This window comes from Thalassophryne amazonica, chromosome 2, assembly GCF_902500255.1.
Source record: "Thalassophryne amazonica chromosome 2, fThaAma1.1, whole genome shotgun sequence".
NCBI classification, from domain to species: Eukaryota; Metazoa; Chordata; class Actinopteri; order Batrachoidiformes; family Batrachoididae; genus Thalassophryne; species Thalassophryne amazonica.
This window is the reverse complement of record NC_047104.1, coordinates 159,986,475-159,999,881: the sequence shown is the minus strand read 5'-3', so window position 1 is coordinate 159,999,881 and position 13,407 is coordinate 159,986,475. Positions and strand designations below refer to the sequence as shown.

Genomic DNA, 13,407 nt, shown 5'->3' with positions numbered 1-13,407 from the left:
GGGTCTGCCATCTGGTGTTCAAGATGAAACTGCAGCCACTCACCCAACAACGTCACCGTTTACATGTGTACAAAAACATAAATACCACTTCGTTCTTTTACATTTGCCGGTTTCAGCATTCTAAAGAGCTGACTTCTTGGAGAGAAGGGGCAGGTGCAGAGTTTAGGGGTACAGAAAGAAGCAATGTCCCAACTACAGGGGGTTTAGACAAACATGTGCACTGACTTGGAGTGTGTCAAGTCAGGCACAGGACAAGTACAAGTTCATGGAAAGTTGAAAACCATAACCTGAAAAAAAAAAAGGTAACATTTAAACAAGGTAAGAAAGGGTATAGGTTCCATTAACAATAACGTCAGGCAGAAAATAAATTACTGTAAAGATGCAAAATGCAATTACGTTTCCAAAGTCAAAGTATAGTATTTGGCTCTCCAGATGCACTAGAATGCAACATTTATGGTCTATTTTTTTCCAAACATTTCACAGGGGAGCCCCCCACCCCTTTGGGTTTGCTACACGTGACGTGACGGTCAGTGCCGAAAATTTTGGCGTGTTGTGTGCTTGGTACCACTCTCTGGGGAGGACATCGAAAATGTATTTATATTTGGTTTTATCGTAGGAGGGCTGGTACTTATTGGTTCATGTGCTCCTCTGACCTACCGGAGAATTGTCAAGATGGCTGCCACCAGAACCACGACCCCTCACCTGTCCGTCATGATTAATGAGTTGGGCAAGGCGATACATTCTCAGACCGCGTTAACCCTTGCACTCAGAAGTAAGTTGGATAACACCTTGGAGCAAAGGTACGCCTTGCAAAGGAAGATGTCAGAGAGCAGGTAGTACTCATAAATTGGATTTGGTTGGTTAGAGGAGCTGCAAATGTGCTTTCTCTGCCCAACCCCAACGGCAGGCTTATCAGCCTCCAAAGGTCAAAACGCCCCGCTGTTTTACTCCAGAATAATTTCTACAGCCTTGGTGAACCATTCAGCTGCCCTCTTATCTTCTGCCCTCCCTGACAGTCAGTCTGTTGTTATCAAGGCAACTCCAGACATTATGCACACACTGAAACTGATACAAACTCATCTTAATGATGCATATGATGGGCTTCCAGTGGATTGTTTGCTGGTGTGACACTCTTCTGAACTTTACACAGTTGTATACATTTCTTTTATTTCTGTTTAGCACTCTTCTGGTTGTTAAGTGTATCAATCAATTCAATCAATTTTATTTATATAGCGCCAAATCACAACAAACAGTTGCCCCAAGGCGCTTTATATTGTAAGGCAAGGCCATACAATAATTACGTAAAAACCCCAACGGTCAAAACGACCCCCTGTGAGCAAGCACTTGGCGACAGTGGGAAGGAAAAATTCCCTTTTAACAGTACTCTGTACTCTGAATCTTATTAAACAACAGTACTGCTGTGAATCATTAGTAGCTAGCATTCAGTAGCGGTTAGCTATCGCTAGCTAGCTTGACCGCACCCCCCACGTTACTTTTATAACTGTTTTTCCCCTGTTTAATACTTCTGTTAGTTTTTCAGTGTAACTGCTGTGAATTTTAGGTCATTATTTTACTCCTGTGTAAATCTTAGGAGTGCGAGCATTTTCGCTAGCGGTTCACTTGCATTAGCTAGTTTGATTCCCCCCCATTTCTTTAATACCTTTTTTTTCTTTTAGTGTAACTATTGTGAATTTTAGCTTAGTACTTTACTCTTGTGTTAATCTCAGAAGTGATTTACTCGCTGGAGTGGTTTCTTCATTTTTTTTTAACTGTTTAATGTTCCTACAAGTCTAATACTTCTGCAACTTTTTCAGTGTAACTGCTGTGAATTTTAACTCATTTATTTACGTCTGTGTGAATCCTGTCTGAGCCTTAGGAGTGGTTAGCTTATTCATTATTGGTTAGCTCGTGCTTGCTTGGCTATACTCTTGAATTTCCTAGTGCACAAATTACACTACTTTACACCCTCAGTAAATCCTGCGTGATGTTGGAAGATAGGGTGGCTCTCTTAGAGAGCCGTGTCCATAAGTTAGAGCAGCTTCTTAGCTCAGTGGAGTAAGATGTTATGGGCACTCCAGATGAGGTTAGTGTTTGGCTTTCTAGCATGCCCATTAGCATCAGCCTAGAAAGACCGGCTGTGGAGGACTGCTTTCGGACTATGGCTAGGCGGAGGAAGCCTCGTAGGGCTTGGTGCCCGGTTGTGGTACCCCGATCACACTCGCCACTGTGAACTGTGAGTCAGCTCTCCCCCTTGGATTTCCCTGATGTGAATTCTCTGAGCCCACGAGTGACGTCCACTCCTGTCTCCATGCCAAAATACCGGACTTTCGGGACAGGGGATTCTATCACCTGAAAAACTCAGGTTACAGACGCCGGCTGATGTTAAATGCATTCGTGGGGGCAGAGCTCCCGACCTGCCTCCCATCCTAGGATGATGATGCTGCAGAAGGGAAGACAGACTAAGGAACATGGCATGAGATAAAGTCACATAGTTATTCACGTCGGCACCAATGATGTCAGGATGAAGCACTCAGAGGTCACAAAAATGGACATAGAGAGGACTTGTGACCTTGCCAGAAAGATGTGTCATCGATTAATAGTCTCCAGTCCCCTCCCCTCCCGGGGTAATGACGAGGCGTTTAGCAGGCTGACATCGTTAAACAGGTGGCTGGCGCAATGCTGTAGACAACAACGCTTTAGCTTAATTAATAACTGGCCTTCGTTTTGGGGCCACTGTGGCTTGCTGATGCTGGACGGCCTCCACCCTACTGGGGAAGGCGCCGCCATCTTGTCTGCGAACATAGATAGAGCTCTACAGGGAGGGTAACATTAGGACTTTACAGCAGGCCACGGAGCAGGTGATTAGAGACCCTGCAAGGCTTACGACAAATGTGGGTGTGGAATCCATTAGCTTAGCGAGGAAATTAGCGCAGAAAATCCACTATGGTGACAGTGCAGTTTATCTGCCAGGGAGGGAAATTCAACAAGTTGAACTGTGGCCTGCTTCCGTAGATGTGTCCATAAAAATCATAGAGGGATATGCTTTGTAAACCTAATACCCATTACTTCATTGGATGATGTTGAAATTGAGGATAACCTGTTGGATGTTCCAGCAATATCAAAGATTTTGTGTCTGCTACCTACAACTCGCGTGGAATGTCTCAAACCTAAACCTACTTCTAGGCATCTTATATATGATTCTTTGGAACCAACCCTAAACCCAAACAGTCCAACTGTCAACCCCACTGAAGTCCTTAGTCTGGGTCTCATGAACATAAGATCACTATCCTCAAAATCATTGCTGATTAATGATCTAATTATTGATCATCACTTAGATATGATTGGGTGACGTGAAACCTGGCTAAAACCTACAGCTGTCCTCCCCTTAAATGAGGCCTGCCCACCCGCATATACATTTAGTCACGCCCCTCGTGATGTGAAGCAAGGCGGGGGTGTTGCTCTTATTTATAAATTTAGCTTTAGTTTGTTAGCTGTTGAGGGTCACAAATATAACTCCTTTGACCATCTGATTCTCCGCTCTGCTCAGGATATTACGCATTGCCAAGGTCAGAAGAATAAAAAAAATCAGCCATATTACTTTGACACTGTATATAGGCCTCCTGGCCCATATTCTGAATTCTTAGATACATTTGGTGAGTTTATCTTGAACTTGTCAACTAGTGCAGATAACATTCTATCATTGGTGACTTTAACGTTTATATAAATAAGTCTTCTGATCCCCTCTGCAAATCATTTATGGAAACTGTGGATGCATTAGGATTTCAGCAATGCATTTAGGACTCGACGCACGAGTGGAAATACCCTAGATTTGGTTCTCGCACATGGTATTGCTGTCACGAATACTGACATCATCCTTATTACATCAAATCAAATCAAATCAAAATCAAATCAATTTTATTTATATAGCGCCAAATCACAACAAACAGTCGCCCCAAGGCGCTTTATATTGTAAGGCAAAGCCATACAATAATTACGGAAAAACCCCAACGGTCAAAACGACCCCCTGTGAGCAAGCACTTGGTGACAGTGGGAAGGAAAATCTCCCTTTTAACTGGAAGAAACCTCCAGCAGAACCAGGCTCAGGGAGGGGCATTCTTCTGCTGGGACTGGTTGGGGCTGAGGGAGAGAACCGGGAAAAAGACATGCTGTGGAGGGGAGCAGAGATCAATTACTAATGATTAAATGCAGAGTGGTGCATACAGAGCAAAAAGAGAAAGAAACACTCAGTGCATCATGGGAACCCCCCAGCAGTCTAAGTCTATAGCAGCATAACTAAGGGATGGTTCAGGGTCACCTGATCCAGCCCTAACTATAAGCTTTAGCAAAAAGGAAAGTTTTAAGCCTAATCTTAAAAGTAGAGAGGGTGTCTGTCTCCCTGATCTGAATTGGGAGCTGGTTCCACAGGAGAGGAGCCTGAAAGCTGAAGGCTCTGCCTCCCATTCTACTCTTACAAACCCTAGGAACTACAAGTAAGCCTGCAGTCTGACAGCGAAGCGCTCTATTGGGGTGATATGGTACTACGAGGTCCCTAAGATAAGATGGGACCTGATTATTCAAAACCTTATAAGTAAGAAGAAGAATTTTAAATTCTATTCTAGAATTAACAGGAAGCCAATGAAGAGAGGCCAATATGGGTGAGATATGCTCTCTCCTTCTAGTCCCCGTCAGTACTCTAGCTGCAGCATTTTGAATTAACTGAAGGCTTTTTAGGGAACTTTTAGGACAACCTGATAATAATGAATTACAATAGTCCAGCCTAGAGGAAATAAATGCATGAATTAGTTTTTCAGCATCACTCTGAGACAAGACCTTTCTGATTTTAGAGATATTGCGTAAATGCAAAAAAGCAGTCCTACATATTTGTTTAATATGCGCTTTGAATGACATATCCTGATCAAAAATGACTCCAAGATTTCTCACAGTATTACTAGAGGTCAGGGTAATGCCATCCAGAGTAAGGATCTGGATAGACACCATGTTTCTAAGATTTGTGGGGCCAAGTACAAAAATTCAAATGATTACAGACTTGATTGTGCCTCCTTGAAGGCGTCAGATCATGAATTCATTTTCTTCATACACATCAAAACAAAATTTCACTCTGTTCTACACACACACACACACACACTTTATCATTTTATCTCTTGTTTCCAGCCATCACGCTCTATCAGATTATTGGCAGCTGGCAACTCAGCTTATTGGTGCATTACTGGCCAACATCTGGTGTCAAGTGTGATAGAGTAGTCTCAATCATACCAACCCCCCTTACTGGAGCGTCTGAAACCAAACATTCATCAAATATGAGGAAGCCATGGATTTCTAACTCTGGACATCAGGCCTTGACTGGCTGAGAAGCACTCTGCCATCACTGTGACCTGCTTTTCAAACAAGGTCACAAGTGGTCTAGTGATAAATAGAAGGGCATGTTTATCATGAGACTGTTGTGTCCAAGTCCTACACGCACAGAAATATTTAACCCTAACTTGTAAGATTTATGTAATTTTATTACATGACAAATTCCCATTTACTTTTTTTAGATAATTATAATACAAACCTACCAAATAAACCTTACATGATGCATATTCATTACTGTAATAAATCCTATTTATTTGAAATGCATAATCCTCAGCTTTATATATTTAGTATTAATAAAATATAATTACTCTAAATCAATAATAATGACAGTATTTATTTAAAATACATATATTGTTTGAATTGCATAATAATTATGTTACCTATACAAGATAAATGGCATAGGTAATAATTATTATGCAATTCAAATAATATACTTTATGTATTTTAAATAAATACTGTCATTATTATTGATTTAGAGTAATTATATTTGGGTGGTGGCCAAGTGGTTAATGCATTTGGTTTCAGTTCAGAAGGTTCTGGGTTCAAATCCCACCCCTGCCACATTTCTCCATGTAATGTGGGGTTGCATCAGGAAGGGCATCCAGCGTAAAATCTGTGCCAATTCAACATGCAGATCCAGCTTGGATTTGCTGTGGCGACCCCAAGTGCAAACAAGGGAGCAGCTGAAGGGACTTAGTATATTTTATTAATACTAAATACATAAAGTTGAGGATTATGCATTTCAAATAAATAGGATTTATTACAGTAATGAATATGCATCATGTAAGGTTTACTTGGTAGGTTTGTATTATAATTATCTAAAAAAAGTAAATGGGAATTTGTCATGTAATAAAATTACATAAATCTTAAAAGTTAGGGTTAAATATTTCTGTGAGTGTATGATAGAGGCCACACAGACTGGGGGCAAGTCCAGTGGAAACAAAAACACAACACGGTCTTTTTTTGGATTTTAGTGGTTCAAGTTAGTCAGCAAGTTTGTCACCAACTGGGGGCACTGTGGTGCAGCAGGATGACATCTTTCAGAACATAAACATTATGTAACTTACATTTCTGACCACCTCACATGTTTCTGTGTAATGCACTTTGAGATTGGGGGGGGGTGTTAGGGAGCCAAAAGAAAAGAATAAAGACCGAAATCTTTGGTTATCTTCAGTTGGTAAAATGTTATTTTTCTTCTGAACACAAGAATAATTTATACAAGTTTACCTAAAACTACAATACCCCAGTCACACACAGCCAGAATCACGCAGAATGGCGTCAGAATGACAAATCAGCGCACATCCGAAAAGTGTCGGGTTTCAGTTCCAAAATGCTCCAACAGCCATCTGTGAGAGTCCACACAGTTGATCAAAAGCAGCCGGTGGCCCCGAGTGTGAAGCACATGTTCAAAACCCTGCGGGTGGCATTGAGATGGGACACCTATCTGATGGTAGTCTGAGGGCCATCTGACCGCAATTTACATATTCTGAAGGCGGATAGACAGGATCCAAAATGATTTGAGTGCATACAGTGGGGAAAATAAGTATTTGACCCCCTGTCAGTTTTGCAGGTTTTCCCACCTACAAAGAATGTAGAGGTCTGTAATTTTTATCATAGGTTCACTTCAACTGTGAGAGACAGAATCTAAAAAAAAATCCAGAAAATCACACTGTATGACTTTTAAATAATTAATTTGAATTTTATCGCATAAAATAAGTATTTGATCACCTAGAAAAACAGAGCTTAACAATTGGTTCAGAAACATTCGTCTGCCGTTACAGAGGTCAGGGGTTTCCTGTAGTTCTTGACCAGGTTTTCACACACTGCAGCATGGATTTTCATCCACTCCTCCATACAGATCTTCTCTAGATTTTTCAGGTTTGGAGTTTCAGCTCCCTCCAAAGATTTTCTATTGAGTTCAGGTCTGGAGACTGGCCAGGCCACTCCCGGACCTTGAAATGCTTCTTACGGAGCCCCTCCTTAGTTGCCCTGGCTGTGTGTTTGGGGTCATTGTCATGCTGGAAGACCCATCCATGACCCATCTTCAATGCTCTTACTGAGGGAAGGAGGTTGTTTGCCAAAATCTCGCAATACATGACCCCATCCATCCTCCCTTCAATACAGTGCAGTCGTCCTGTCCCCTTTGCAGAAGAGCAACCCCAGAGTATGATGTTTCCACCCCCATGCTTCACGGTTGGGATGGTTTTCTTGGGGTTGTTCTCATCCTCTAAACATGATAAGTGGGGTTGATTCCAAAAAGCTCTATTCTGGTCTCATCTGACCACATGACCTTCTCCCATGCCTCCTCTGGATCATCCAGATGGTCACTGGTGAACTTCAAACGGGCCTGGACATGTGCTGGCTTGAGCAGGGGGACCTTGCTGTCCTGTAGGATTTTAAACCATGACAGCATCATGTGTTACTAATGTAATCTTTGTGACTGTGGTCCCAGCTCTCTTCAGGTCATTGACCAGGTCCTCCTGTGTAGTTCTGAGCTTTCTCAGAATCATCCTTACTCCACAAAGTGAGATCTTGCATGGAATCCCAGACCGAGGGAGATTGACAGTCATCTTGTGTTTCTTCCACTTTCTAATAAATAATCAGAACAGTTGTTGTCTTCTACCAAGCTGCTTGCCTGTTGTCCTGTAGTCCATCCCAGCCTTGTGCAGGTCTACAGTTTTGCCCCTGGTGTCCTTAGACAGCTCTTTGATCTTGGCTACGGTGGACAGGTTGGTGTTGTGTGGGCCGCCAGAAGAGGAGGTACTGCTGGCCTACCACCAGAGGGCGCCCTGCCTGAAGTGCGGGCTTCAGGCACGAGAGGGCGCCGCCGCCACGGACACAGCCGGGGGTGACAGCTGTCACTCATTATCTCATGACAGGTGTCACCCATCTACACTTCATCATTCCACTCCATAAAAACCGGACGTCATCTCCACCTCGTTGCCGAGATATCGTCTACCTGTGAAGGTAATATCCTCAGCCAGAATCTAATTGTGTCTTAGTCTGAATTCATTTTGCAGCTGCTTTCCTGTGGAGTGCCTTATCAGTGAGGTTGGCGTAATCAGCGACGGCTTCCCTTCACACCCCAACCAGATAAGTGTTTAAGACAGGAGCTGCACGAGTGTGTGTGAGAGGTGGAGGTGGACTCTCCACCTTTGTTGTTACTGGGTGTGCACGCACCCACATCTTATTGTTTTTGCTCCTCGCCAGCAGTACCAGATCCGACATTCGGAGACGGTGGCCACCTGGGGACTCGGGACTTGGCGGCTCCAGTATTCTCCAGGTTCGGTGGCGGAGGAAATTGTGTGGTTCCGGTTCTTCTCAGGACAGACGTCTTCTATCCTCGAGCCTGCCCACACGTCACCTTTGTGGATTGACTGTTTTCACAAATTCTGTAATCTACTGTGTTTTGGTTGTGCTCTTTCACAACAGTAAAGTGTTCATATTCGACTCTTTCATTGTCCGTTCATTTACGCCCCCTGTTGTGGGTCTGTGTCACTACACTTTCCCAACAGTTGGAGTGTGATTGATTGAGTGTGTGAACAGGTGTCTTTTATACAGATAACAAGTTCAAACAGGTGCAGTTAATACAGGTAAAGAGTGCAGAATAAGAGGCCTTCTTAAAGAAAAATTAACAGGTCTGTGAGAGACAGAATTCTTGCTGGTTGGTAGGTGTTCAAATACTTATTTCATGCAATAAAATGCAAATTAATTATTTAAAAATCAATCAATGTGATTTTCTGGATTTCTTTTTTAGATTCTGTCTTTCACAGTTGAAGTGAACCTACGATAAAAATTACAGACCTCTACATTCTTTGTAGGTGGGAAAACCTGCAAAATTGACAGGGGGTCAAATACTTATTTTTCCCCACTGTATGAGGGAACCTGGAGATGGATCAGGCATGGCAAAGCCTGCCAGCATGACCTGCACGTGCCACTTTTCCACTTATAATGTCCACCTCCACTGGGTGGGTGACGGAGGCATTACAGTTATAAAAAGGATTGAGTTTTTATGGACAGTCATGCAATTTAGAAAAGGAAAAATAAACCTGAAAAAAAATACAGAAATACACAAATAAATAACTATCTGAGAAGTATTTGAGAACACACACAAGCTCCATGGAAGTTAAACCTCTGTATCTCTGGAAACTTACCCAGAACAGAAAGTTGAATGTAAACAGGAGATATTTCAAGCAGATGGTACCACAGGTTTCTTTTTTTTCTTCATACACTCCCATTCTGCAAAACATGTAACAGTTCAAAACAGTTACACATATGTCATTTACTTGCACAGCACTTGTCACTTTCAGCTCACATCAGTGACTCTGAGGGGAAAAAAAATGACACATAAGAGTTCAGCTAATTCCCATTTCTTTCACAGCGCCACATATTCCTTGTGTCAGTTTTCTTTGAAGTACTGGAGAAAATGGTGTACAGTTGTATGTAAAAGTTTGGGCCCTCTGATGATTTCCATGATTTTCCTTTATAAATCATTGGTGGTTTGGATCAGCAATTTCAGTTTAATATATCACATAGCAGACAAACACAGTGATATTTGAGAAGTGAAATGAAGTTTATAAGCTTTACAGAAAGTGTGCAATAATTCTTTACAAAATTAGGCAGGTGCATAAATTTGTGCACCCCAACAGAAAAAATACATCAATATTTAGTAGATCCTCCTTTTGCATAAATAACAGCCTCTAAATGCTTCCTATAGCTTCCAATAAGAGTCTGGATTCTGGTTGAAGGTATTTTGGACCATTCTTCTTTACAAAACATCTCAGGTTTGTTGGTTTATGAGCATGGACAGCCCGCTTAAAATCACACCACAGATTTTCAATAATACTCAGGTCTGGGGACTGAGATGGCCATTCCAGAACATTGTACTTGTTCCTCTGCATGAATGCCTTAGTAGATTTTGAGCAGTGTTTAGGGTCGTTGTCTTGTTGAAAGATCCAGCCTCGTAGCAACTTCAACTTTGTCACCGATTCATGAACATTGTTCTCAAGAATCTGCTGATATTGACTGGAATCCATGTGACCCTCAACTTTAACAAGATTCCCAGTACCTGCACTGGCCACACAGCCCCACAGCATGATGGAACCACCTCCAAATTTTACTGTAGGTAGCAAGTGTTTTTCTTGGAATGCTGTGTTCTTTTTCAGCCATGCATACCGCCCCTTGTTATGTCCAAATAACTCAATTTTAGTTTCATCAGTCCACAGCACCTTCAGGGCTGTGAAATGAAAATTGTAAAATCCAAGGAAAATTCGCAGGGGGTCTGGGGGGCACGGCTCCCCAGGAGCCGGGGTCTACGGCCTTGTGGGGCTCCAGAAACCAAATTAAATTTTCATCTACGGTTACATTTTCAACATCTCCTGGAAGAACAATCTCAAAATTAGTGCATATTTAAATGATCCTAGATTCAACCTTTTCATTTGAACCATCAATGATCATATTGAAATATCAGAATATGACGTGGAAGTAGGACCTGGAATGATTTTCCTTTTAATTGTAAGCCAAATCATACATTAACTCAGAATAATTAAACTACATGAAATTCATGAAGAATGAAAAGACTGTTAAACCATGTCAAAAACCACAGCTAAAGCTTGTAGAATGTTTTAAAAATCAGGGTAAAGTATCAATAACATACCTTATAGTAAAAAGCCACACATTCTTGTGTAAATTCCTGTAAATCCACTCAAGGCCACAATGTCTTTTTTCCCATGAAAAAAGTCTACAATAATAAAAACTAATTTACATTGTTGTGTAAATTCATGTAGCCTAAATTCATTCAAAGCCACAATGTCTTTTTTTCAATGAAAGAAAGTCTAAATTAATGAAAGGAAAAAAGGCAAATAATCTTCTGAAATCCTGTTTGAACAGCACAATGTTTATTTTCCAGAGAGAGAGAAAAAAAATTCTTACCAGTTCGCTTTTCTCGTTTATCTTTCAGGTGTGCTGATGAAGCCAGCAACAATTCCACGGATTCTTGTCCTTATCAGACTTTTTCAAACAGTCTTTCTCGCCATCTTCTCTCTGTCTGATGTCACTCCGTGACACAGACATGCTGCAAAATTCTTCTGTTAAAAACTTTAAAGTTCTAAAAGTGTGCGATGTCCACATGCTACGTTTAGCTAAGCTTTGCACAGGAGCCACACAGTGTCACCGCAGCAACCAACCAGTCCCGCTTTACGACATCTGTCGTAACAGCCAGGCTTTGAGTGGCATTCATTTTCCTCGAAACTCCGCGGATCCGAGGAAACTGATTTGTATCTGTAACACACAGATCAGTGTCCACGGACTTATAAAACTTGCATGATGTCGTAAAAAAAAAAAAGAACGCTTTGCGATAAGCATTTTAAAAACTCAGTAACGGTCACAATTAAAGAGTACAACACCAACACCCCCCACCCAGCCCGCCCATGATGAAATCCGCGGAATCCTGTGGATTTTTCACAGCCCTGAACCTTATTCCAAAATTAAGCTGGCTTGTCCAAATGTGCTTTAACATACCTCAAACGACTGTGTTTGTGGCGTGTACGCAGAAAAGGCTTCCTCTGCATTACAGCATCATACAGCATCTCTTTGTGCAAAGTGCGCTGTACAGTTGAACGACGCACAGAGACACTATCTGCAGCAAGATCATGTTGTAGGTCTTTGGAGTAGGTCTGTGGGTTGACTATGACTGTTCTCACCAGCATTATAACAGCACAATGGTCCGTTATTGTTGTGTGGGCCACCCGAAGAGGAGGTACTGCTGGCCAACGCCAGAGGGCGCCCTGCCTGTCGTCGGGTTTCAGGCACCAGAGGGCGCAGTTGCCACCCAGGAGCCAGGACTAACAGTGGTCAGCAATTACAATCGTCAGCACTATAAAAGCCTGGAGAAGACACCACATCTCTGCCGAGATATCAGCTTACCTCACAGGTAACCTTTCTCAGCCGTTCTGTGCCGTACACACACGTTTTTGCAGCAGAGCTTTTTGCAGTCATAACCCTTTTGTACACTTGCAGCTTGTAGCCGAGTTTGTGGAAGTTGGAAGGAGTTGGCGTACCCACTCCCCACTCCTGACTTGTTAAGTGTTACATAAGGCACTGCACGTACTCTGAGTTCCTGTGTTTGGAGGTGGAGGTTTTTCCCCCAGGAAGGAACTGTATTTTTGCTGACTGCTTACTGGGTGTCCACACACCCACCATTAACCAGTTTTTGTTCCTGCCAGCAGTACCGGATCTGACAACCGGAAGCAGAGGCCACCTGGGGACTTGGGACTTGGCGGCTTTGGCATACTGCAGGTCTCCGTTGGCGGTGGAACCTTGTGGGCCCCGGCTCTTCTCTGGATAGGCGTCTCCTACCCTCAGGCCTGCCCACACGTCAACAATTGTATTTTGTAATTGACTGTCTAAAAGCAGTATTTGACCTGTTGTGCACTTTTGCCGCAATAAATTGTATTTATTGGTTATCTATTGACCGTTCATTTTTACGCCCCCTGTTGTGGGTCCGTGCATTACACTTTCCCCTACAGTTATGTTGTTATAATAAAAAAAGATACTGCAGTTGGGCCGTTAGGTTGTTTGTGAGGGTGTGTCACAGGAAAATAATAATTTGTCTATGTTGATTGTGGAGCTTCTGGTTCTGTTGTAGAAGCAGCGCATCCACAATTTATTCATCAACCTGTATCAAAGCCATTTCTGCCTTTACTGCTAATTAAAGTCTCTAAACAGGACTCTTTTTCTGTGAGAATCTTGCCACTTCACACGGACAGTTTTTATTCGTTCACCATTAACGTGCCTTTTTTGTGGAGCATCTAACGACGTGGCTCTCTGCCGTGGACTGGAACCTTAATTTCTCCCACTTCTCTGGTCCCTAAACTAAAGATAATGTGCCTCATGAAAATAATAATAATAATAATAATAATAATGATGATGATGATGATGATATCCTCCACTCCATGTCTGTGTGTGTTGTGGGATTTGCTGCGGCTCTCTGCCGAGGTGGGAAGACGGATCATTCCGCAATCAGTAACTTCAAAG

The 13,407-nt window shown here is 42.4% G+C and overlaps 1 protein-coding gene across 3 annotated transcripts in view; it reads right to left on the bottom strand.

Annotated features, from left to right (window-relative positions):
- LOC117501387 (CD151 antigen-like) overlaps nt 1–13,407 on the bottom strand; it is a 114,594-nt gene that overhangs the window by 52,381 nt on the left and 48,806 nt on the right. For 2 of the 3 annotated variants that reach the window (XM_034160256.1, XM_034160264.1), the window contains exon 1: nt 9,528–9,631. In XM_034160256.1, the coding sequence (XP_034016147.1) occupies nt 9,528–9,623 (96 nt within the window). In that variant the 5' untranslated portion in view covers nt 9,624–9,631. Of the gene's footprint in view, nt 1–9,527; nt 9,632–13,407 lie in introns of those variants that run through there. The other variant, XM_034160273.1, reaches the window with a different exon arrangement.